We start from the raw sequence: 25,898 nt of genomic DNA, 5'->3' as shown, positions 1-25,898 counted from the left end.
GCCACTGTGCTCGGCCTTTTTTGTTTTTTTGAGGCAGGTCTCACTCTGTTGCCCAGGCTGGAGTGCAGTGGCGCAGTCACAGCTCACTGCAGGCTCAACTTCCTGGGCTCAAATGATCCTTCCACGTCAGTCTCCTGGGTAGCTGGCACCACAGGTGTGCACCATGCCTGGCTAATTATTTTTATTTTTAAATTTTTTGTAGAAATGGAGGCTCCCTGTGTTGACCTGGCTGGTCTCAAACTCCTGGGCTCAAGTGACTCTCCCACCTTGGCCTCCCAAAGTGTTGGTATTACAAGCTTGGCCCAGACCACTCTTCAGGGGGACAAAGACGTGTCAGAATGGTCTTACTGGCAGTGTTTACGACAATGTTCTTCAGCGGGACCTCGTGGTTGAATCAGAGGGCCCAAGAGGAGCCCCTTGTCAGTGAGACATCACTACTACACGATGCAAGTATAAAAGGAGCAGCTTCTCCTAAAAATATCATTCACAACTTAGAGGCAAGAGGCTCTTGCCGATGGAGCAAGCCAGTCGTGGGAACTGTCTGCTCAAGAATCGACAGCTCAGATAATTTCACCAGGCCTCACATCGCAAGTATCCTCAGTCCCGACCTCGAATGCCAGCCTCTGTCTTCCTCCACTGCTATCTCCCTCCAAACCTTTCCCCTGTGTTATGCGAAGCCCATTATTTCTTTTTTATTACTTTTTTCTCTTTTGAACATTTTTTTAATAGAGAAGGCATCTCGCTACGTTCTCCAGGCAGGTCTTCTAGGCTCAAGCCATCTGCCCACCTCTGCCTCCCGAAGTGCTGGAATTACAGACATGCAGGCATGAGCCACCGCACCCAGCTCCCTTCTTTTCTTTTTTTTGAGATGGAGTCTCACTTTGTCACCCAGACTGGAGTGCAGTGGAGCTGTCTTGGCTCACTGCAACCTCTGCATCCCAGGTTCGAGCGATTTTCCCACCTCAGCCTCCTGAGTAGCTGGGATTACAGGTGCCTGCCACCATGCCCAGCTAATTTTTGTAGTTTTGTAGAGACAGGGTTTCACCATGTTGGCCAGGCTAGTCTTGAACCCCTGACCTCAGGTGATGTAACCGCCTCAGCCTCCCAAAGGGCTGGGCTTACAGATGTGAGCCACTGCGCCCAGCCTCCTCCTGTTACTTTTAAACAAATGACTAGGTTGAAAAGGTGGCTGCCAGGCAGGATGGCCCATATCTGTAATCTCAGCATTTCGGGAGGCCGAGGTGGGTGGATCACGAGGTCAGGAGATCGAGACCAGCCTGACCAACATGGTGAAATCCCATCTCTACTAAAAATACAAAAATTAGCCAGGCATGGTGGCACACGCCTGTAATCCCAGCTACTCGGGAGGCTGAGGTGAGAGAATCGCTTGAACCCTGGAGGTGAAGGTTGCAGTGCGCCAAGATTGATCCATTGCACTCCAGCCTAGGTGACAAGAGCGAAACTCTGTCTCAAAAAAAAAAAAAAAAAAAAGAAAAAGAAAAAAAGAAAGAACTTTCAAAGCAAAGCATAGGGAACCATGTGACGAAGGAGCAGAGGTGGAAAGTTCTCTGACATGTTTAAATAATGCTGGTGAATCTATGTGGCTGCAGGAATAGTTTAGCCTGCGGGGAGTTCGATCTGGAAATGTATGTCTGAGTCAATTTATGAAGGGCTTTGAACATCAGGGAAAAAGATTTGGACCTATTTGCAAAGGTGAACTATAGGTTTTTGTGTGTAGGGTAGCGACACGATTCCAACGGTGTTTTAGGCAACAGCTAAACTGGGTCATATAAGATTAGGTACTAAAATGCCATTTTCTTGTCCAGCTGAGGAAGGAATTTTAATTACGTAATTAAATTCATGAATGTGGGAAGGGGTTCTTACTTCACAGGGCCAACCTCAGCTCCTTCCCAATTTTATAAATAAGTTTTGTTTGTGTTTTTGTTTTTTTAAACAAGCCTTCCAGACTTAGATCTCTGGGAAAAGAGAAGTAAATACTGACACAGGCTTGTTTTGTTTTCCCAAGAGGGGTCTACCAGGCGATTTCTCTAATTATCTAGAAAAAAAAAATTAACTTCTTTTTCCCTTAGATTTCAGCCGAGCTGGAAGGGGGAGGGAGAATTGCAGTATTGCCTTAGATTTTCTAGCTTCGGTTTGGACGCAATATTCGTCCTGAGGGAGTCCCTCCAAGGCCTCTCGGAGCAGGGAGCCTCCAGGCATTTGTTCCCAGCAACAAGGAGGGAGCTTAGAAGAATTTAAGAGAGGCGGGGAGCTCTGTAAAGGGCTTATTTTAAAAAGAAAGGGAAAAAGGCGGTGGGGGGGGGCGTGCCGCCTATCTTTTTAGAATAATTCCGTAGGAAAACGAATCGAAGCTAAAGCCGTGCCCTCTGGTCAGGGCTTCTGGACTAGAAAGTGCCTGAGCATTACGCCCCGGAAAGGACAGTTGCTTTTCACTCTCCCGGTCGCATCACTCGGCACCTAATTCCGCCAGGCTCTCAGAGGGGCGGTTGCAGCTACAGCCTGGCACGCCGTGTAGCCAATAAGAAGCCACAATTCACCCCCATTCTCAAATTCTGACCAATCGGTGGCCTGAACTTTAGCTCTCTGCCAGGCGTCTCTGTTGTCCGGAACGGAGGCAAGCCCCCTTAGAGTTGCCAGTAACGGACATGGCTGCGGCCCCCGGAGGAGGGGACGTGAAGTGAGGAGGGGGCTGGGAGGGGAGAGGACGCGGGCGAGCAAGACCGGCCCCGTGGCCCCGGTAAGTACGAGAAGGCCCGTGGCCCGAAAGTGGGGAACAAGGGGGCGTGGGGCTCGGCCTTGCGCGTCCTTTGGATTCTTGGTCAAGGAAAGGGGAGTCTGGGGTCTGCACCCAGAGAACGGCCTCAGGGGATGCCTCCTGAGGGGGAGTCCAGGGACTGACTCTGGTCTCCAGCTCTTGACCATTGCCTTCCCCCGAGTCTTCAGACTCTTGCTCTCGGCCCTGGATTGGTCCATTGTGGGGTCTCTCGCCAGAAATAAAGCCTCTCGCCAACAAAGAATCCCTGCCCCAGGTCTGTCGTGCCTGGGTCCTGGCCCAGAGGGCTCCCAGCGCCGACGCCCTGAGTATTTATTTGGAGGCCCCTGGAAGTCCTCATACCCCGACCCAAATAAAGACCGTTGTGCCGCCTGCGCGCGCTCTCCGCAGCCGCCCGGGGTCCTCGCGCGGCCATCCCCAGCTGGATGGAGCCGGCCGAGGGGCTCCTGGCAGCCCTCCCTGATCTTGCAGTTTGGAGCGTGCTTTCTTTTCCTTCCGCCTTTCCAGAAGCGTTTTCAGGCTCCTCAGAAGCAACCATAGGCTACCATCCATGGCATCGGATAAAGTGATTCCTGTGCAATGCCCTGGTTCCTGTGCCGCACACCCCTGGAGCCCAGGTCTCCCGGTTCCTAGCATGCCACGATGCGGCCCCTGCCCGCTGCCCAGCGCCAGATGCAAGCAAAGCCCCGCTCTTTCATTGGTGTGTCACCGCGGGCTGCACTTTGGCATTGCCTTGGTCACATGCTGCTACATCCCACCCTCTCTCCTGAGTTTTTCGGTGGCTCTTGAGGGAAAAAAGGAGGGAGCTCGTTATGGAATCTGTTTTCCTTCTGGTGTGTGGGTGTGTGCATTGGAGAGAAGGATCGTTTTCTCATGATTTATCCAAGATGCTAAGCTTTAGTGACATAGTTGTTATTCCACAGGTAACCTTGGAAGATGGAAGCAGGGAGGGGGCAGTTTTAACATTTTCATTTTGCAGATGTGGAGATTGTTCAGAGAGGCAAGGCCAGGGTCACCTAGAGCCAAACTAGAATCCGAAAGTCCAGGGGTGTTGAGTTCTTTATCCGCCAGAGCCAGTTGTTTCCTAGGTGTGACCTGAGGAAATCAAGTTCCCTGACTCCCCTGAGCCTCTTGCAGGGTGGCTCTGGGCATTAAAAGTGAGGGGCATTAAAAGTCGGATCCTCCTATGCTTCCTGGCAATTACTAGGGTCTTCATGCCTGGTTTGCATTCATTAATTTGAAGAGGCCAGCAGATAGTTCTCTGGCGGACTACTCATATTAATATTTATTGTTGGCCGGGCGCGGTGGCTCAAGCCTGTAATCCCAGCACTTTGGGAGGCCGAGACGGGCGGATCACGAGGTCAGGAGATCGAGACCATCCTGGCTAATACAGTGAAACCCCGTCTCTACTAAAAAATACAAAAAAATAGCCGGGTGAGGTGGCGGGCGCCTGTAGTCCCAGCTATAGGGAGGCTGAGGCAGGAGAATGGTGTGAACCCGGGAGACGGAGCTTGCAGTGAGCTGCGATCCGGCCACTGCACTCCAGCCTGGGCGACAGCGCGAGACTCCCTCTCAAAAAAAAAAAAAAAAAAAAATATATATATATATATATTTATTGTTGTCTCTGTCTATATTGTGGGCATAAATTATTTCAGTGATTCTCAGGGCAGCGAGAGGCAGAGTAGGAGGAAGGTGTGCCTCTTCCTTGTTTTTTGGGAACCATTATAGTGTCATTAGAGATGTTATTCACAGGAACGCGTTGCATACAGGAACAGCGTGGAGGCAGAAAAAGATTGAGAGCCATTGAGGAGAGAGGAAATGGCACTGTGGTATCTCTTTATAGTACTTTTGGCAAAAGAAGAGCTGATCTTGGTATTCTAAAGACGTGGTTAAAAAAAAATGTTAGATCCTGAGGCAGAACTAAAATAATACAAATAAATAAAAAAATTTAAAGCAATGGCATTAGTAAGGTTCAAAAGAGTCAAAATAATGCCTGTAATCCCAGAACTTTGGGAGGCTGATGTGGGAGGATTCTTGAGCCCAGGAGTTTGAGATCAACCTGGGCAACACAGTGACAAGAAAACCAAAAAATCAGCTGGGCATGGTGGCACATACCTGTGTTCCCAGCTCCTTGGGAGGTGGAGGCCAGAGGATCGCTTGAGTCCAGGTCGAGGCTGCAGTGAGCCATGATCATGCCACTGCACTCACTCCAGCCTGGGCAACAGAGCAAGACTCTGTCTCCAAAAAAAAAAAAAAAAAAAAAAGAGTCATGGAATCAGAAAGTTTGCAAATCACTGTAAAGATCAGAGCACATTAAAATGTAGACTATGGTAACCCTAGAACAGGAGACAGCACGTTCAGATAAAATCCTCAAAACATTGCAAGTCTTAGCTGCTATGTGAGCTCTAACTTCCTTGCTCACTGGTTCTCTTTGTCAAAACTGCAAACAGGAAAACTGTTGGATACTGTGGAGTAGTACATTGACCAGGGAGGTGAAGTACAAACCATCCTCTTCATCATCAGCCCCCAAATAATTGAGAGTTAACTGCCCTTGAACCCCCAGACCACCACGCCCCTTGTTTGTGGTGACTTGACATCAGATGAGACTGGGAGAGCTAGGCCTGGACAGTGAAATGGAAGAGAACAGAAACCCCTTGACATTTCTATTTTGAGAAGTTGCTAGGGAGTGCCAGCTGCTAGTGCTGAGAACCAGCCTTTTGGAAACCTTAACTCCTGTGGAAACTAATGAGAAATGAAGGTTGTGATCATCCAGTTCATCCCTGCTGCTCTCTCCCTAAGTTGGGCTTGAGAAACAGTTTCTACAGGAGAGGGAGGAGTCCTAATGTAAATACTACCTACACCCAAGGCTTTATGTATTTAGCTTAATCTGATGAATCAAGTTGAACTCTTACTATAGCAGTCCGAGCCTGAACGCCACAAAGCCTTTAAGTCCATTCCTGGTGTTCAAGTGAGAAGCTTCTGGGTCAGGCTTGGCACCAGTTGGTAAATATGTGTCAATATTTCTTATCTTACTATTGTGTTAGTGTTGTTTTTATGATGGTGCCTTTCTTTACCAAAATGATAGGATTTAAAAATATAGTTTAAAGGCCATTTCCAGGCAGGCCTGGATTTGTTTATAGCAGCACAGGTAGAACTAGAGGGTAGGCCATGGCTGAAACAGGAATGCTTTTCTTCCGAGCAGACCCGCCAGCCAGAATGTGTGGTTTGGTGATCAGGGGTTTGTGTAATAATAAGCTTTGCCTGTGGCTGCTGAGATGGTAGTAAGCAGGATGCGTCACATGGCATGACAAGTAGTTTAAGGGCCAGATTTAGACACTGATGGCCTGCGTAAGGAAGAGCAAACCACACACTGCTTGCTTTGGGTTTCTCTAGCTCCGAAGGCCAGAAGTGATGGGAGAGAGGTGAGGGGTGTCAGAGAGAAGAACCTTGAAAGGCTTAGAGTGGTATTTGAGGAACCAGAAATTTTAGTGTACTATGATTAAATGAACCCAATTTTCATAACTTCAAGGGCTTCTTGAAAAAGAGGTTCATGGTACCAGTCTTACTTGGTAGGGAGGTGAACAGAAAAATACTGGGAAACACTTTAAAAAGATGTATGCTGGAGAAAGACTCAAAGGTGTATTCAAAGAGTGTAAACCTTCATTACGTTGGCATGAAAGCCAAGTGGGGCATATTGCTTAGCTATAAGGCAGAGCCTATTGCAAAATCAGAATCAGGAGTTGCTGATTTTTCTTTTTTTTTTTTTTTTTTTGAGACAGAACTTGCTCTGTAGCCCATGTTGGAGAGCAGTGGTGTGATTATGGCTTACTGCAGCCTTGATCTCCAGACCTCAGGTGATCCTTCCACCTTAGTCCCCTGAGTAGCTGGGACCACAGGCATATTCTACCACACCTGGCTAATTTTTGTATTTTTTTTTTTTTTTTTTTTTTTGAGACGGAGTCTTGTTCTGTCGCCCAGGCTGGAGTGCAGTGGCGCGATCTTGGCTCACTGCAAGCTCTGCTGTCTCTCGGGTTCACACCATTCTCCTGCCTCAGCCTCCCGAGAAGCTGGGACTACAGGCGCCCACCACCACGCCCAGCTAATTTTTTTGTATTTTTAGTAGAGATGGGGTTTCACCGTGTTCTCCAGGATGGTCTTGATCTCCTGACCTCGTGATGCACCCGCCTCGGCCTCCCAAAGTGCTGGGATTACAGGTGTGAGCCACCGCGCCCAGCCAATTTTTGTATTTTTTATAGAGACGGGTTCTTGCCCTGTTGCCCAGGCTGGTCTCAAACTCCTGTGCTCAAGGGATCTGCCTGCCTCGGCCTCCCAAAGTGCTGGAGTTACAGGCATGAGCCACCGTGTCCTGCCAGAAGTTGCTGAATTTTTAAAATTATGGAAAAAAATGCACAGTATAATATTTTCCATTATAACCAGTTCTGCGGCACTAAGTACATTTGCATTGTTGTGCAACCCTCATCACCATCCCTTTCCAGAACGTTCTTATTTTCCCAAACTGAAACTCTGTCCCCGTTAAACATTTAACTCCCCATTTCCCCCTGCTCCCACCCCCTAGCAACCGTCTTTCTACTTTCTGTCTCTGTGATTTTGACTATTTTAGAAACCTCATATAAGAGGAATCATACAACATTTGTCCTTTTGTGATTGGCTTTTGTTTTGTTTTGTTTTGAGACAGAGTTTTGCTCTATCCAAGACTGGAGTGCAGTGGTGTGATCTCAACTTACTGCAATCTCTGCCTCCCAGGTTCAAGCAATTCTCCTGTCTCAGCCTCCCGAGTAGCTGGGATTACAGGCGCACACCACCGCGTCTGGCTAATTTTTGTATTTTTAGTAGAGCCGGGGTTTCACCATGTTGGCCAGGCTGATCTTGAACTCCTGACCCCAGGTGATCCACCTGCGTCAGCCTCCCAAAGTGCTGGGATTACGGGCATGAGCCACTGCGTCCAGCCTGAAGTTGCTGATCTTTTAAAGATATATTGGATACATTCACATGATTTGAAAATCAAAAGGCACAAAAGTATATGTATGCAAGGGCAGGAAAAAGTATAAAAAATAATTTTTTTTTTTTTTTTTTGAGATGGAGTCTTGCTCTGTCGCCCAGGCTGGAGTGCAGTGGCCGGATCTCAGCTCACTGCAAGCTCCCCCTCCCGGGTTTACGCCATTCTGCCTCAGCCTCCCGAGTAGCTGGGACTACAGGCGCCCGCTACCTCGCCTGGCTAGTTTTTTGTATTTTTTACTAGAGACGGGGTTTCACCGTGTTAGCCAAGGTGGTCTCGATCTCCTGACCTCGTGATCTGCCCATCTCAGCCTCCCAAAGTGCTGGGATTACAGGCTTGAGCCACCGCGCCCGGCCAGAATTTTTTTTAAAAAGTGTCTATAGTAAAAATTCTCCTTCCTGCTCCCAACCATTCCTTAGCCACTCAGTTCCAATTTATTAATTTTTCCTTTTGTGGGTTATGCTTTTGGTACTGAATCTAAGAAATGTGACTCACAGTAGGCCGGACGTGGTGGCTCGCGCCTGTAATGCCAGCACTTTGGGAGGCTGAGGTGGGTGGATCACGAGGTCAGGAGATAGAGACCATTCTGGCTAACACGGTGAAACCCCCTCTCTACTAAATATTAGCCGGGCGTGGTGGCAGGCGCCTGCAGTCCCAGCTACTTGGGAGGCTGAGGCAGGAGAATGGCCTGAACCCAGGAGGTGGAGCTTGCAGTGAGGCGAGATCATGCCACTGTACTCCAGCCTGGCGACAGAGCAAGACTCCATCTCAAAAAAGAAAAAAAAAAAAAAAGAAAGAAAGAAATGTAACCCACAGTCACAAAGACTTTTTCCTATCTCCTATATAAGTTTTACCATCTTACATTTAGGTCTATGATCCATTTTGAGTTAATTTTTGTATATGGTACAAGCAATATTTCCAAGTTATTTATTTTTTTTTTTTTGCATGTGAATATTTAATTGTTCAGCACCATTTGTTGAAAAGACTATCCTGTCTCCACTGAATTGCCTTTCATCTTTCTCAAAAGTCAATTAAACATATATTCCTGGATCTATTTCTGTCTGGTACTGTCTAATGCCAGGCTATAATACGACATTGCTTTATCATTGTTGTTGTTGTTTTTTTTTTTTTTTTTTTTTTTTTTTTTTTTGAGATGGAGTTTCGGTCTGCCGCCCAGGCTGGAGTACAGTGGCCGGATCTCAGCTCACTGCAAGCTCCGCCTCCCGGGTTCCCGCCATTCTCTTGTCTCAGCCTCCCGAGTAGCTGGGACTACAGGCGCCCGCCGCCTCGCCTGGCTAGTTTTTTGTATTTTTAGTAGAGACGGGGTTTCACCGTGTTAGCCAGGATGGCCTCGATCTCCTGACCTCGTGATCCGCCCGTCTCGGCCTCCCAAAGTGCTGGGATTACAGGCTTGAGCCACCGCGCCCGGCCACTGTTGTTGTTGTTTTGAGACAGAGTCTCGCTCTGTTGCCTAGGCTGGAGTGCAGTGGTACAATCTCAGCTCACTGCAGCCTTTACCTCCTGGGTTCAAGGGATCCTCTTGCCTTGCCTCCGAGTAGCTGGAATTACAGGTGCACACTACCATGCCCAGCTAATTTTTTGTATTTGCAGTAGAGACAGGGTTTCACCAGGTTGGCCAGGCTGGTCTTGAACTCCTGACCTCAAGTGATCTGCCTGCCTCGGCGTCCCAAAGTGCTGGGATTACAGGTGTGAGCTACCATGCCTGGCTCCACATTGCTTTAATTACTGTAGCTTTATAAGACTTGAAGTTAGGTGGTGAAAGTCTTCCAATTTTGTTATCTTGGCGTAGTCTGATTTGAATGTTTTATTTATTTATTTATTTATTTATTTTTTTGAGATGGAATCTTGCTCCATCGCCTGGCTGGAGTGTAGTGGCGTGATCTCGGCTCACTGCAACCTCTGCCTCCTGGGCTCAAGCAATTCTCCTGCCTAAGTCTCCCAAGTAGCTGGGACTACAGGCACGCGCCACCAGGCCCTCTGATTTTTGTTTTTTTGTGTGTTTTTTGTTTGTTTGTTTTGAGATGGAATCTCGCTCTGTTGCCTAGGCTGGAGTGCAGTGGCACAATCTGGGCTCACTGCAAGCTCCACCTCCTGGGTTCACGCCATTCTTCTGCCTCAGCCTCCTGAGTAGCTGGGACTACAGGCACCCGCCACCATGTCCGGCTAGTTTTTTGTATTTTTAGTAGAGACGGGGTTTCACCATGTTAGCCAGGATGGTCTCGATCTCCTGACCTCATGATCCGCCCATCTTGGCCTCCCAAAGTGCTGGGATTACAGGCGTAAGCCACCGTGCCTGGCCACTTTTTTTATTTTTAGTAGAGATGGGATTTCATCATATTGGCCGGGATGGTCTTGATCTCTTGGCCTCGTGATCCGCCCGCCTCGGCCTCCCAAAGTGCTGGGATTGCAGGCATGAGCCACCACACCTGGCCTGAATGTCTCTTATATGCAGAGTTGAGCATCTTTGCATATGGAGAAACTATTGGATTTCTTGGTTTCACATTCTCTCAGGGTTGGAACTGTCTTCCTAACCTCTACCTCATGTATTAATTATCTCCATAATTTCTCAGGCTCTGCTTGGTTCCCTCTAGTGGTGGGGAGCTCATTGCTTCACAGGGCAGCCTGTTCCATTTTTAAAAATACACAGTTCTGGCCAGGCGCGGTGGCTCACGCTTGTAATCCCAGCACTTTGGGAGGCCGAGGCGGGCGGATCACAAGGTCAGGAGATCGAGACCATCCTGGCTAACACGGTGAAACCCCGTCTCTACTAAAAATACAAAAAAATTAGCCGGGCGCGGTGGCGGGCGCCTGTAGTCCCAGCTACTCGGGAGGCTGAGGCAGGAGAATGGCATGATCCCGGGAGGCGGAGCTTGCAGTGAGCCGAGATAGTGCCACTGCACTCCAGCCAGGGGGACAGAGCAAGACTCTGTCTAAAAAAAAAAAAAAAAAAAAAAACACAGTTCTAAGGCTGGCCATGGTGGCTCACACCTGTAATCCCAGCACTCTGGGAGGCTGAGATGGGAAAATCGCTTCAAGACAAGCCTGGTTAACATAGTGAGACCCCATCTCTCTCTCTATATATATTTTTTTTAAAAAAAGAAAAATGTAAGTTCTAGGCTTGACTCAGTGGCTCACATCTGTAATTTTAGCACTTTGGGAGGCTGAGGTGGGAGGATTTGCTTGAGCCCCAGAGTTCTAGACCAGTCTGGGCAACATAGCAAGACCTTGTTTCTACAAAAAAAAAAAAAAAAAGCAACTGGTCATGGTGGCATGTGTCTGTGGTCCCAGCTGCTCGGGAGGCTGAAGTGGAAAGATTGTTTGAGCCCAGGAGTTTGAGACTGCAGTTCCAGTGAGCCATGATCGTGCCACTGCACTCCAGCCTGGGCAGCAGAATGAGAATCTGTCTCCAAAAGAAAAAAAAGGAAAAAATATATATATACAGTTTAAACTATATAGAAATAGAAAGATACTGTACATTTGAAGTCAGTCTAGCTGTTATAGCATCCTAGTTCCTGTTTTGGGGCCTCCCAGAGTAAGCCTGACCCTTCTCACTGCTTATAACCATGATACCTTTCTAGCCCTGCTTGCACCCAAAATGTGTTTTTGGTGTACTAGCTAAGCATCTTCAGTTCTTTCTGCCATTTCTCATGTCTTGGTTTCTCCAGCCTGGTTGCTGGTCTCTGAAAGCCTTCCAGTTTTGTTAGTGTCCTTCTTAAAGTGTGTGATGTACAACTGAACAAAATATTCCAGGTGTTCTCTGATATGTACAGAAATCAGACTTCCTCATTTCTTGTTAGGGACATGGGATATCTATTAATGCAGCCTAAATGTGAATGAACTTTGAGTGAGCACACACTCATATTGAAATTGCATCTAATTAAGCCATTTGTGGTAGTTTTATACAGTAGTTTTTGAACCTAAGTGCAGGACTTAATATTTTTTCCAGTTAAACTGAACCCATTTGATTTGGCCCATCACTTCAGCCTGTTGAGAGCTTCTTGGATTTTGACTTTGATCTCCTTTCCAGGTTTATGCTATCCAAGAATTTGATTAGCATACCATCTGTTTCCTCACCCAAGTCATTGATAAAAATATTGACTATAATGCCACCAAGGATAGAATCCTACAGCTTGCTATTAAAAATTTCCCTCCAGCTTAACACAGATCTATCAATTAGTACCCTGTGGGCACCACCATTAAACTGAATACAAATCCACCAAACTGTATTTTTGGTGTGTTGGGCATGGCTAGCGTACAAGCACAGCTAATGAAGTTTGTCCTTGAAGGGATTAGAAGGACAGCCAACTCCTCATCTTGCCCTCAATCTGAGCCTTGGGCTCCCACTTAGTTCTTTTTTTTTTTTGGAGACAGAGTCTTGCTCTCTTGCCCAGGCTGGAGTTCAGTGGCAAGATCTCGGCTCACTGCAAGCTCCGCCTCCCGGGTTCACGCCATTCTCCTGCCTCAGCCTCCCGAGTAGCTGGTACTACAGGTGCCCGCCACCACGCCTGGCTAATTTTTTGTATTTTTAGTAGAGATGTGGTTTCACCATGTTAGCCAGGATAGTCTCGATCTCCTGACCTCATGATCTGCCCACCTTGGCCTCCCAAAGTGCTGGAATTACAGGCGTGAGCCACCGTGCCCAGCCCTTAGTTCTTTTTGACCTTATTTCTGAGCTTGGCATCAGGAAGCATCCACCCCTTTGTTTTCATGGCTACTATTGCCACCTTTGTCTAGATACTTGGCATGGCAAACCAAGATTATCGTCATTTTCTTCTAACCCTTCTGCCTAAAATTTCTTTCCTTTTCCCTGTGATCCATGTTCTACCCTCTTAAAATACTGCTAACAGCCTGGGTGACATAGACCCTGTCTCCAGAAAAAAAATTGTCAGGCATAGTGGCACATACCTGTGATCCTAGCTACTCGGGAGGCTGAGGTGGGAGGATCGCTTGAGCCTGGGAAGTTGAGGTGCAATGAGCTGTGATCGCACCACCGTACTCTAGCCTGGGCAATAGGGTGAGACCCTGTCTCAAAAAAACAAACAAACCTGTGGACTACTCAGAAACCCAGACTCTTCAGTGACTCCTCAGAGCCTCTCCATTTTGGCCCCTTATCCCTGTGTATTTTTTCATTTATTCCCTCCCCTCCCCTCCCCTCCCCTCCCCTCCACGGAGTTTGGCTCTTGTTGCCCAGGCTGGAGTGCAATGGCGTGATCTTGGCTCACTGCAACTTCCACCTCTTGGGTTCAAGCGATTCTCCTGCCTCAGCCTCCCAAGTAGCTGGGACTACAGGCGTGCGCCACCACGCCTAGCTGAGTTTTGTATTTTTAGTGGAGACGGGGTTTCTCCATGTTGGTCAGTCTGGTCTCAAACTCCCAACCTCAGGGGATCCACCCACCTTGGCTTCCCAAAGTGCTGGGATTACAGGGATGAGCCACTGCACCCGGCTCTTTTTGTTGTTGTTGTTAGAGACAAGGTCTCATTCCATTTCCCAGGCTGGAGTGCAGTGGCATGATCATAGCTCCCTGCAGCCTTAAACTCCTGGTCTCAAGATCCTCCTGCCTCAGCTATATTCTCAGTCTTTTTCATTTTAGTCATTCTGATGGGTGTATATTGGTCTTTCATTGTGGTTTTAAATTTTTTTGTAAGACAGGGTCTTGCTATGTTGCCCAGGCTAATCTCCAACTCTTGGCCTCAAGTCATCCCCACCTGTCAGCCTCCCAAAGTGCTGAAATTACAGGCTTGAGCCACCATGCCCGGCCTTCTCACTGTGGCTTTAATTTTTGTTTCCCTAATGATTAATGTTGTTGACCATCTTTTCATATTCATATTGGCTGTTTGTATATCTTGTGAAAAGTCTGTTCAAATCTCTGCCTGTTTTATTTATTTATTTATTTATTAAGACAAGATCTCACTTTGTTGCCCAGGCTGGAGTGCAGTGGCGAGATCATGGCTCACTGCAACCTCCAACTCTTGAGCTCAAGTGATCCTCCTGCCTCAGCCTCCCAAGTATCTAGGACTGCAGATGTGTGCCACCATGCCTGGCTGAAATCTTTGCTCATTTTAAAATTGGGTTGTTGGTCTTGTTACTGAGCCGTAAGAATTACATATATATATATATAAAATAATCTTTTTTTTTTTTTTAATCCCAAAGACTTCAAAACTACTTTTGCTTTTTGAGACGTGATTTTGCTATGTTGCTCAGGCTAGCCTCAAACTCTTGGCCTCAAGTGATCTGTCTGCCTCAGCCTCCCAAAGTGCTAGGATTATAGGCATGAGCTACCATGCCCAGCCTCAATTTCTTTACGGCACGTTTTGAAGAGTGGAAATTTTTTTTATTTTTATGGAACAATTTATCAGTTGTTTCCTTTTATTTATTTGTTTTTTAGAGGCAGGGTCTCACTCTGTTGCCTAGACTGTAGTGAAGTGGCACAATCATAGTTCACTGTAACTTTCAACTCCTGGGCTCAAGTGATTCCCCTACCTCAGCCTCCCAAGTAGTTAGGACTACAGGCGTGCTCCACCAGACCTGGCTAAAGTTGCTTTCTTTTATGGTTTATGTTTTTCGTGTTTTAAGAAATCTTTGCTTATCCCAAGTTACAAAGATTCTTGCCCCCACCCCTCCTGCATATTTTCTTCTAGAAGTGTTATAGATGTAACCTTTATGTTTAGATGTGTGATCCGTTTTAAGTTAATTTTTGTATATGGTATGAAGTAAGGGTCAATATGTGTGAATCTGGTGCTAGACTCTGTTCTGTCCCACTGATTTGTATGCCTCTCCTTGTATCAGTACCACATGTTTTGATTACTGTAGCTGTATGTGAAATCTTCAAATCAGGTAGTGTGAGTCCTCAGAATTTGTTTCTCTTTTCAAAATTGTTTTGCCTATTCTAGGTTCTTTATCTTTCCATACAAATTTTAGAATCAGTTTGCCAATTTCTATGGAAGTCCCAGCTGGGGCTTTGATTAAGATTGTATTGAGAGGCTGGGCACGGTGGCTTACAACTGTAATCCCAGCACTTTGGGAGGCTGAGGCAGATGGATCACCTGGGGTCAGGAGTTCAAGACCAGCCTGGCCAACATGGTGAAACCCCATCTCTACTAAAAATACAAAAAATTAGCCAGGCATGGTGGTGGGCACCTATAATCCCAGCTACTCGGGAGGCTGAGGCAGGAGAATCACTTGAACCCAGGAGGCAGAGGTTGCAGTGAGCTGAGATTATGCCATTGCACTTTAGCCTGGGCAACGAGAAGGGGAATAAAAAAAAGATTGTATTAAATCTATAAATCAGGGGATAATTGTCATCTTAATACTGAGCCTTCCAATCCATGAACATTGTATATTTCCCCATTTATTTAAGTCTTCTTTAATTTTTCTCAGCAGTGTACAGGTCTTACATATATTTTTATTAGAATAATTTATAGGTTTTTTTTTTTTTTGAGACTGAGTTTTGTTCTTGTCACCCAGGCTGGAGTGCAATGGCGTGATCTCGGCTCACTGCCTCCGGGGTTCACGTGATTCTTCTGCCTCAGCCTCCCAAGTATCTGGGATTACAGGCACCCACAACCACGCCTGGCTAATTTTTGTATTTTTAGTAGAGATGGGGTTTCACCATGTTGGCCAGGCTGGTGTGGAACTCCTGTCCTCAGGTGATCCACCCACCTCAGCCTCCCAAAGTGCTGGGATTACAGGTGTGAGCCACCGCGCCCGGCCATGCTGTTTTTATACTGTTATAAATGATATTAAAATTTTTATTTTCTGATATTTGATTATAGTATATAGAAATACATTTATATTTTGTATTTTGACCTTATATCCTACAACTTTGCACCCTTATTTGTTTTAGTATCTTATTTGTAGATTCCTTAGTATTTTCTCCATATACAGTTGATCTTGTCTTCTGCAAATAAAGACAGTTTCACTTATTTCTTTCCCATCATTATGCCATCCATTTCTTTTTCTTCCACCTTGCTTTTGAGTCCTTATTCTTCACCTAAGTGGCACTTGGTTCATATTTTTTGCTTGCTGCTGATAGTAATGGCAGTTGTTTATTGAGTACCTACTATATGTCAAATATTATACTAGATCCCCGGCATATACTATTTTTCATAATTCTGTAGCTCCTCTGTGAAATAGGTATTGTCATTTCCATTCATGAACAAAGAGGCTCAGAGGGACAAATAATTTTTCAAGGCCACTGGCGTTCAAGACAAACTGGAGCTAGGATTTGAACCCAGGGATATTTGGCTTTGAATCCTGTGCTTGTTTTCACAGTGGACTAGGAGCAGAACTGGCCCTTTAAGGACTCGGCTACTGGTTTCAGATCAGACAGTTAAGAATGGCTGTCTCCCAGAATCCCATGTATGGAATGATGGGAAAACAGAGACTCTTAGAAAAATGTCCTGTTCCTGGCTGCCCTCTCTGTACTGCTGTGGTTCCAGCTGGCCACAGAGTGATTTTGCTTTTCTAGCGTTGGCAGAAGGAGTTAACAGGCACAGTCCCCATCTGGCTCCTGGTGCTTTTCCCTGTGTGGCAACGATCTCATCCAGCCCCTGCTGGGATGGGGTGCCATGGGGACCTCGAGCTGCAGTCGTAAACAGGACTGGGGCAGCCTGAGTCAGACAGTGGCCTTGGGGAGGAGTGGCTTTGGTCCCTTAGGATCCCATTTCAGTTGGCTGCCAAAGACTGTCACTGCATTGCAAGGCCACTTCCAGCGTCCCTGTCTGTATCTGAGCCTTAGAGGCCGGCTCAGTTTTCAAAGGCAGGGGTGGGACAGACTTAGTTGCTCAGCCTGGGGCACCAGCATGGGTGCCACCTTGAGAGGAATTGGACGGAGTTTTGGAGTGGAGTTGGCGGTAGAACTGGGGACTTCTGGTTGGGTCCTCCGGACACAGCTTTTATTGTTTCTTGACAGCTTTTTTCTGGGTCAGTTCTCCTGGGTTTCTGCCTGGCACCCCTTGACAAGGCTTGCTGCTGGCCCCCAAAAAACTGTCCTAGTCGTTAGGTTAGTGCTTTCTCCAAGAGGAGTCACTTGGCATCAAACCAGAATACTCGGTGTCACTCTTTACTCAAACACACCCTGGTCTGAGATCATTAGAGTTGTGATGGCTGCCAGGACGGGAGGGTGAGGGCTGGTGAGGGTAGGTGGGGAGGTAGAGCTAACCTCATTTTCCAGGTAAGCAGCCCGCTTTTGTCAGACCTGTTGTCAAATTGGGCTGCCACTGCGTTCTGGGGACGCAGTGGACGTCCACCCTGCTGCTGTCCCAGCTGCCCGTTGATTATCCAACTTGCATATCTAGATTTCACTTGATGTTAAGACTAACCTTAACCCTAAGTTTTGTTTTGTTTTGTTTTGTTTTTGAGACCAAGTCTCACTCTGTCGCCCGATTGGAGTGCAGTGGCACAATCTCAACTCACTGCAACTTCTGCCTCCTAGGTTCAAGTGATTCTCCTGCCTTAGCCTCCTGAGTAACTGGGACTATAGGTGCCCACCACCACGCCTGGCTAATTTTTGTATTTTTAGTAGAGATGGGGTTTCACCATGTTGGCCAGGCTGCTCTGGAACTCCTGACCTCAAGTGATCTGCCTGCTTTGGCCTCCCAAAGTGCTGAGATTACAGGCCTGAGCCACTGTGCTCACCCTTAACCCTAAATTTTAAAAATGCTGGCTGGGTGCAGTGGCTCATGCCTGAAATCCCAGCACTTTGGGAGGCCAAGGCAGGCAGATCACTTGAGGTCAGGAGTTCATGACCAGCCTGGGCAACATAGCAAGACCCCATCTCTACCAAAAAAGTAGTAATAATAAAAATGCCAATAAACCCTTTGGGAGGCTGAGGTGGGTGGATCACCTGAGGTTGGGAGTTTGAGACCAGCCTGACCAACATGGTGAAACCCCATCTCTGCTAAAAATACAAAAATTAGCTGGGCGTGGTGGCATATGCTTGTAATCCTAGCTACTCAGGAGTCTGAGGCAGGAGAATCGCTTGAACCCGGGAGGCAGAGGTTGCAGTGAGCTGATATCATGCCATTGTGCTCCATCCTGGGCAATAAGAGTGAAACTCCGTCTCAAACAAACAAAAAAAAAGCCAATAAACCAAGGCTTTTCCTGCATGCTGTAATTCAGTGATAAACAGAGTACATATGGAACAAAACACAGTGTGCCTTTGAAAATGAAGGTTGAGGCTGGGCACAGTGATTCACGCCTGTAGCCTGTAGTCGCAGAACTTTAAGAGGCTGAGGTGGGGAGCATTGCTTGAGTCTAGGAGGTTAAGACCAACCTGGGCAACATAGCAAGACCCCTTCTCCACACAGAATTTAAAAAGATAATAATAGCCTGGGCATGGTAGCTCATGCCTGTAATCCCAGCACTTTGAGAGGCTGAGGCAAGTGGATCACTTGAGGTCAGGAGTTCAAGACCAGCCTGACCAACATGGTGAAACCCTGTCTCAACTAAAAATACAAAAATTAGCCGGGGATGCTAGTGCATGCCTGTAATCCCAGCTACTTGAGAGGCTGAGACAGGAGAGTCACTTGAGCCCAGGAGGTGGAGGTTGCAGTAAGCAAAGGTCATGCCACTGCACTCCAGCCTGGGCAAGAGAGCGAGACTCCATCTCAAAATAATAATACTAATAATAGAGAAAATGGCTGGGCACGGTGGTTCACGCCTGTAATCCCAGCACTTTGGGAGGCCGAGGCGGGCGGATCATGAGGTCAGGAGATCGAGACCATCCTGGCTAACACGGTGAAACCTCGTCTCTACTAAAAATACAAAAAATTAGCATGGCGTGGTGGCGGGCACTTGTAGTCTTAGCTACTTGGGAGGCTGAGGCAGGAGAGGCGTGAACCTGGGAGGCGGAGCTTGCAGTGAGCTGAGATTGTGCCACTGCACTCCAGCCTGGGTGACAGAGCAAGACTCCATCTCAAAAAAAAAAAAAAAAAAGAAAGAAAGAAAGAAAATGAAGGCCAGGCACAGTGGCTCATGCCTGTAATTCCAGCACTTTGGGAGTCTGAGGTGGGTGGATCACGAGGTCAGGAGTTCAAGACCAGACTGACCAAAATGGTGAAACCCCATCTTTACTAAAAATACAAAAATTAGCCAGGCGTGGTGGCAGGTGCCTGTAATCCCAGCTACTCAGGAGGCTGAGGCAGGGAATTGCTTGAACCCAGGAGGCGGAGGTTGCAGTGAGCCAAGATTGGGCCACAGCACTCCAGCCTGGGTGACAGAGCGAGACTCCATCTCCAAAAAAAAAAAAAAAAGAGAAAATGAAGGGTAAAAGAGAGAGAGTTTGTACCCCTCCAGAATCCTCTCTGTGGCCCTCTCCCTCCAGGGCTCAGAGAGTGGAATTCATCCAGAGCTGAGTGCTGCTCAACAGGGCTGACCCCGTCTGTTGGTCAGTGAGTCCCGCTCTTTTCCACATATACCATGCTGTGGTTTAGATGATACTGTTATGTTGGGAGGCTGAGGCGGGAAGATCACTTGATGTCAGGAGTTTGAGACCAGCCTGGCTAACATGGCAAAACCCTGTCTCTACTGAAAAATATAATATTAGCTGGGCGTGGTGACACACACCTATAATCCCAGCTACTTGGAAGCTGAAGCAAGAGAATCACTTGAACCCAAGAGACAGAGTTTGTAGTGAGCCACGATCTTGCCACTGCACTCCAGACTGGGCAACAGAGCGAGACTCCGTCTCAAAAAAAAAACCCAGATACTGTTGTGTTTCACAGTAGCTGCCTGTTCCAGCAACCTGGGTGATTTCTTTCTTCTTTTTCCCCAGATGTTGGGACCGTGACACACTCACCGGGGTTTGTACATGCTGGGGAGGAGACTTCCTTTTGGGGGTGACCACATTCATCTGGGCATGCCTGCAGTACTCTTGGCCCATGGACCTGAAGGAGAAGCACCTGGTAGGCCATATCCTATTACCTTATAGGTATTGTCTGTGTGTCTCTGTTGAACTCTCTCTACTTGTTTTTGCCTGGGAGGTCCTTAACCCTGGGGGCTTTAAGCAAAATTTGAGGGAGGAAGCATGGCTCTGAGTCTTGGGGGATGCAACTGTGACCTCTCGGCTGGAAAGCACAGACTCACGGAGCTATGAATAAAGGATGAAGGTGGACCTATTAACCGAATGGGACCAGGGTTTCTGATTTAGGTTGGCTCCAAGCCAGTCTTCCACTTCTTGCCCAGGGGTGTGTAATTTAGTTTGTTTGCCCTTTGCTAGGGCAATGTCCTAACCTGCTGAGCCGTGCTGAGGGCTGTTGGGCACCCTCTCTGTGGTTAGGGAAGAGCTCCCCAATGAGACTCCAAACACAGCTGCCTAATCAGCTGGTGGTGAGCAGCCAGGTGGCCCAGGCCATCCATAAAATCGGTCTTCTCCTCCCAGCCTGGCTTGGCCCAGCTTCCATGTACACCATCTTTGGATGGAGGTAGAGTTGTCAATCAGAAAACTCTTCTCCCTTGACAAAGGCTGCCCCAGAGGAAGTCCTTTTGTCTCTTGCCAACTTCTGCCACACCTTCCTAATAGATCTTTCTGTCTCTGCTCATCAGCCTCCACATGGCTGCCACAAAACTGGTCAGTGGTTCCACACAACCTACTTAACCTGTAGTGTGTGCAGAGCCCTCCAGAATCCTGCTCCTGCCCGTGGATTTGGTGGTCCTAGCCTCCCTGCTTTGACTTTAGCACTAGTAATTACCTCTAAAATGCTTCCCACCCCTTTTCCTGGAAACTTCTGTTCTTCCTTCAAGACCCAGTTTTGGCATCATCTTCTCCACTTAAGTCCTCCTTCCTTCCAGAGGTCCTTCCTTTCAGCATTCATAGCACCTCTACCATTGTACTCACTATTCTATGGAAATAACTCATCTCTTCCACTTCATCAATATCCCTAGCCCGCAGCACTGAGCCTGGCATGTAGCAAGGGCTTAGTACGTGTTTATTGACCTGAACTTCTGAATAGTGATCTTCCTTCCAGGGAGATCTTGGGAAGGTCTGGAGAGGGGGCTGTAGGCTCACTCCCTGGGCCTCTGCTGGCACCAGGCTGGCTGACTGCTTCCTGTTCAGCTCCAGGCCTCCTGTGTCTCTGGACCAGCTGTGCAATAGGCTTCTGGAATTGAACTTGAAGCAGGTGTGCTTGGCTTCCTGTTCACAGCCACCTCTGGGTGCTCAGCAGATATCTACCCTAGCAGTGATTGGCACAGAGGGAAAGCTACGCTTGCCTCTCTCCTAGCTGGGAATAAGATCAGAAGGTGTCTTGGAGGAGTGGCTTTGGAGGGGCTGGCATAGTGGTCACTGATGGTAAGAGGGTCGTCCCCTGCAAACAGCCACAAGGGCTCTGCGCTGCTCAGTTCCAAGGAGCACATCCCCAGAGGCTCTGCTGTTATGTAATGCGGTGGCCTGCCTGGGTGAGGCCGACTGCCCCCACAACAGAGGATGGTATTGTCTTCTGGTTCCAGCCAGAACCACTGAACACTAGTGCCTAGTGTATGGGAGAAATAAAGTTCTGTATCGAGGGGCTGGCTTCTCTCTCCAGCCTGAGGGAGAAGACTTGAGGACCCAGCTGGATAGCTCTCAGGGGCCATTTTTCCTGGAGGATTTCTCTTTGTCCTCCTCCTCTTTCTGGATAGGTGACCCCTGACCTGGAAAGCATTTTCAGTCATCACTGGCAGTCACCATACTATGGAATGGCAGCTTTGGGTTGGCAGAGCTTTAGGCACCAGGGAGGTGGCCCCTGGCTTAGAGAGGCTTATTGTCTAGTAGAGGAAGTGATAGTACAAGCAGGCTGGGCACAGTGGCTCACGTCTGTAATCTCAGCACTTTGGGAGGCCAAGGTAGGCAGATCATTTGAGACCAGGGGTTCGAGACCCGCCTGGCCAACATGGTAAAACCCGTCTCTACTAAAAATACAAAAATTAGCTGGGCGTGGTGGCACGTGCCACTAATCCCAGCTACTTGGGAGGCTGAGGCAGGAGAATCGCTTGAACCCAGGAGGCAAAGGTTGCAGTGAGCAGAGATTGAACTACTGCACTCCAGCCTGGGCGACAGAACAAGACTCTGTCTCAAAACAACAACAAACAAAATGGATAGTACAAGCAGTAAAGTAATAGGACCTAGTAGGGCCTCTAGCTGAGGTAACTTGTGAGTTGTATAAATGGACTTATAAAGATAATCTCAGCCGGGTACGGTGTCTTATGCCTGTAATCCCAGCACTTTGGGAGGCCGAGGCAGGTGGATCACCTGAGGTCAGGAGTTTGAGACCAGCCTGGCCAACATGGTGAAACCCTGTCTCTACTAAAAGTACAAAAATTAGTTGGGCATGGTAGTGTCTGCCTGTAATCCCAGCTATTTGGGAGGCTGGGGCAGGAGAATCTCTTGAACCCGGGAGGCGGAGGTTGCAGTGAGCCAAGATTGGGATCACACCACTGCACTCCAGCCTGGGGGACAGAGCAGAATCTCTAAAAACAAAACAAAACAAAACAAAAAACAGAGGGTGTCTTGGAGGAGTAGGCTTTGGAGAGGCTGGCATAGTGGTTATTGATGGTAAGAGGGTCATCCCCTGGCTTAGCCCAGGAGCGGTTTGGCTCAGAGATGATTCTCTGCTTCTGATCCATCAGTTCTGTCTCCTTCAAAGCCCTCACCCCTGTCCCCAGTCCTGCAGCCCACAGTGGCCCTGCTGTAGCAGTGATGGCCTGGGTTCCTGCTGCTTGGGTGCAGGGCTCCCTTCTCCATTTGCTGAGGTAGGCAGTGTAGGAAGGGAGGCAGGGCCCAGAGAGGGCTGCACTGGGGCCTGCACAGCAGGTAGGCTAGTCCCTGTGTGCTATTCTTGCTGGGGCCTGTCACATAGAAGGGACAGTGTTTGCGGACTTGTAGCTCCCACCCGAGCAGCGCCTCAGGAACAGGAGAGAGGGGACAGGAGTCTTTCTCTTTGGCTACAGTCAGATTGCAGAGCAGCAGCATCCTCACAGTGGCTGGCATGGAAGCTGACCCCCACTGCCAACCTTTCCTGCTCTCCATGGAGTCTTCCTGTTCTTAACCTCTGGACTGCCTGGGCCCTCCCTTCTGTTCTTACTCAGCACTCTGTTTGGGGACCCCACAGGGAGCTGCGCTCATGAAAGGGAATGGGGAGGCTGGCTTGGGCTGCTGAGGCTCCTTCTTCCCTGCAGCTTGAGATGGTGTCGTCTAGGAAACGGAGGGCCCTGGAGAAACATGCTCAGGCTCCAGCTCACACTCTCCAGCTCTGGAACCTGTGAGACTGTTTCTTCTCCCCTAGGGTGTGTAACCCCATTATAAGGATGGCTTTAGGCAGAGAAGTGTCCCATCCACTCCTCATGCCTTGGCCCCTCCTTCACTCAGGGTGTCTGTGCTGTGAGCATCCCGTATGTCAAACTCGCGGTCCCTGAATGATGCCCCTGGAGCCACGACTGACTTAGGCTCTGCCTGATGCTCTGGCACGTGCTGAGGCAGGAGCTCCAGGTATCTGGCCTCCTCTCTGCCTCAGGGATGCAGGGCCTGGGCATTCCTGGGCAGCCTCATGGGCCCAGCAGCACTTGGGCAGGTATGTCTGAATGTATTGGGGCATCACCGGCTGCTGGCCCAGCTCTTCCCTGCATGGCTGTTAGGGTGTCCATGCTACCTGGCAGGAAGGTGTTGGAGTCTTCAGAGGCCCTTTGGGCTGGCTCTTCCCCCGCTACTGGATCCTTCCTTCTACCAGCTGCCTGGCCTTGGGCTTTGCCTTCCTAGAAGTCACTGCTTGAGTCTTCTAAGAGGCCAGTCCATCCCGTCCCCCTCCACACAGGATGTGCTGCTATTAATAACCCACAAGTCCCCTCTCCCCTCCTTCCTGCAGCTGTAACGATGGAAAGGGCTGTTGGCTTGGCTCCGTGCTGGGGAGTAGTCATGTGATTTGGGGGGTTCTTGTGGATGATGGGCTCAGCCAGTGACTTGGGGACAAAGGACAGGTAGTTTGGGAAGAGAACTGGGATTTGTGTGTCCCAGGGTTCCCCTTGATACTGGCAGTTGTCTTCAGGTTTCTGGGACAGGGGCAGTTTCTCCTCCATCTGTCCCTCTGTCTGTCCATATCCTAGCTGCATGGTGCCCCTCAGCTCACCCCGCAGTGGCCTCCTCTGAAGAGCAGGCCAAGCTCCTGGACATCTGGCAGCGCATCAGACAAACTTTCTCTTCTCAATGCTCCTGTTTCCTCCCTCCTTCTCTTTCCTCTCCTCCCCTCCCTCCCGCCCTTCCAGGCCTGCTGCCTCCTCCTCCCTCCCTGAATCTGCAGCGTGACTAGAAATAGGCTGAATTAATCAGCAGATTGAAGCTCTGCTCTGCTGCGCCGATTCTCCGCAGCACCCGGCTCCTTGCTCACACACTCTCAGCTGTCTCCATCTCTTCTCTCGTCTTCTCGCTCTCTCTCTTCACCCTCCCCGCTTTGAGGGAGGTGTTGGAAGTTCTTGCAGCTGACTGCTTGTGGCTCAGGCTCTGGCCCATGCTCTTCAAGCAGGCAGAGCTATGGATGCCCCATCAGGGCAAAGGCAACAAAGTGAGTATGCTGGCGGGGCTTTTATGCTTCTCTTTAAAATGCTGTGTTCTCTGCTTTGTGTGGGAGTCTTTGGGTTAGCGGTTGCTGTGAGCATCCTGAAGACAATGCAAAATGGGAGGCTGCTTGAATGAGCATGGGTAGCCGGTACCTGGGAAGGGGACTGGGAATGAGAGCCAGAAGGCCAATGTGCCTGGGGAGCTGCCAGCCAGGTGCCTGAGTCACCCAGAGCAGGACTGGACCCAAGCCTCCCAGGGGATACCCTGCCAAGGCATGTGAGGACCTGGGTTTCCATGCACAGGTGACAGTAGCTCAGGGCCAGGATGTCATCCCTCCTCAGGGCCAATGAAGGCATTCTGAAGGCACAATGAAGAACCACGTGGGGAACTAAGACAAAAGCCAACAGGGTGGGGAGGATTTTTTCGTAGGTCCTGATGGCTACAGGAGGTGGGGAAGAATGTGGGTGAAAGTGTTAAGGTCAGCATGAGCCAGGAAGAGGAGGAAGCAGCTCCGCTCGAGGCTCCGATTTGCCTGGCTGCAGACAGAGTCCATCTGTGTCTGGCTCAACTCAGAAGAGTGTGTAGTGGCTGAATCTCTGCTTCCATGATTCAGGCATTGTGTGGAGTCCAGCTTTGTGTCCCTTCCATACCTGCACTGATGACAATAGTGGGGACCCAGAGAGGGGGCCAGGCTTGAGATGGAGTTTCACTATGTTGCCCAGGCTGGTCTCGAACTCCTGGGCTCAAGCGATCCACCCGCCTCAGCCTCCCAAAGTGTTGGGGTTACAGGCTTGAGCCACCATGCCCAGCCAGCCAGTTCTAATTAGTAGTTATCTGTTGTTGTCAAGGCTGAAGGTCAAGGTCTAAATTCATAACCTGTCTACCTGAGCCTAGGGGACCTTGATTCTGTTGCTCCTGAGACAGCTGGAGTAGAAAGGAGAGCAGCTGCTGTGCCCAGAATGCCATGCAGGAGCTCTGAAAGGGGACAGGGCAGCCGGGCGCAGTGGCTTATACCTGAATTTCCAGCACTTTGGGAGGCCAAGGTGAGCGGATCACGAGGTCAGGAGTTCGAGACCAGCCTGGCCAACATAGTGAAACCCTGTCTTTACTAAAAATACAAAACTTAGCTGCACATGGTGGTGCATGCCTTTAGTCCCAGCTACTGTGGAGGCTGAGGCAGGAGAATCGCTTGAACCCAGGAGGTGGAGGTTGTGGTGAGCCATTGCGCCACTGCACTCCAGCCTGGGCAACAGAGCGAGACTCCATCTTTTTTTTTTCCTTTTTCTTTTTTCTTTTTTTTTTGAGATGGAGTCTCGCTCTGTCGCCCAGGCTGGAGTACAGTGGTGTGATCTTGGCTCACTGCAAGCTCCGCCTTCCGGGTTTATGCCATTCTCCTGCCTCAGCCTCCCAAGTAGCTGGGAATACAGGCGCCTGCCACAATGCCTGGCTAATTTTTTGTATTTTTAGTAGAGACGGGGTTTCACCATGTTAGCCAGGATGGTCTCGATCTCCTGACCTCGTGATCTGCCTGTCTCAGCCT

At 48.8% G+C, this 25,898-nt stretch overlaps 1 protein-coding gene across 9 annotated transcripts in view; it reads left to right on the top strand.

Moving 5' to 3' along the window:
• Positions 1-2,632: 2,632 nt before the first annotated feature.
• The window catches only part of TMEM94 (transmembrane protein 94), a 45,908-nt gene continuing 22,642 nt past the window's right edge, over positions 2,633-25,898 (top strand). For 3 of the 9 annotated variants that reach the window (XM_037993831.2, XM_008011750.3, XM_037993830.2), the window contains exon 1: positions 24,131-24,362. In XM_037993831.2, coding sequence (XP_037849759.1) covers positions 24,309-24,362 — 54 coding nt within the window. In that variant the 5' untranslated portion in view covers positions 24,131-24,308. Of the gene's footprint in view, positions 2,759-19,606; positions 19,737-24,128; positions 24,363-25,898 lie in introns of those variants that run through there. The other 6 variants (XM_008011751.3, XM_037993832.2, XM_073005036.1 and 3 more) reach the window with 4 other exon arrangements.

Source organism: Chlorocebus sabaeus, chromosome 16, assembly GCF_047675955.1.
Source record: "Chlorocebus sabaeus isolate Y175 chromosome 16, mChlSab1.0.hap1, whole genome shotgun sequence".
In the NCBI taxonomy this organism is placed as follows: domain Eukaryota; kingdom Metazoa; phylum Chordata; class Mammalia; order Primates; family Cercopithecidae; genus Chlorocebus; species Chlorocebus sabaeus.
Note: the sequence above shows the minus strand (reverse complement) of the source record. Positions and strands in the feature narration are given on the sequence as shown.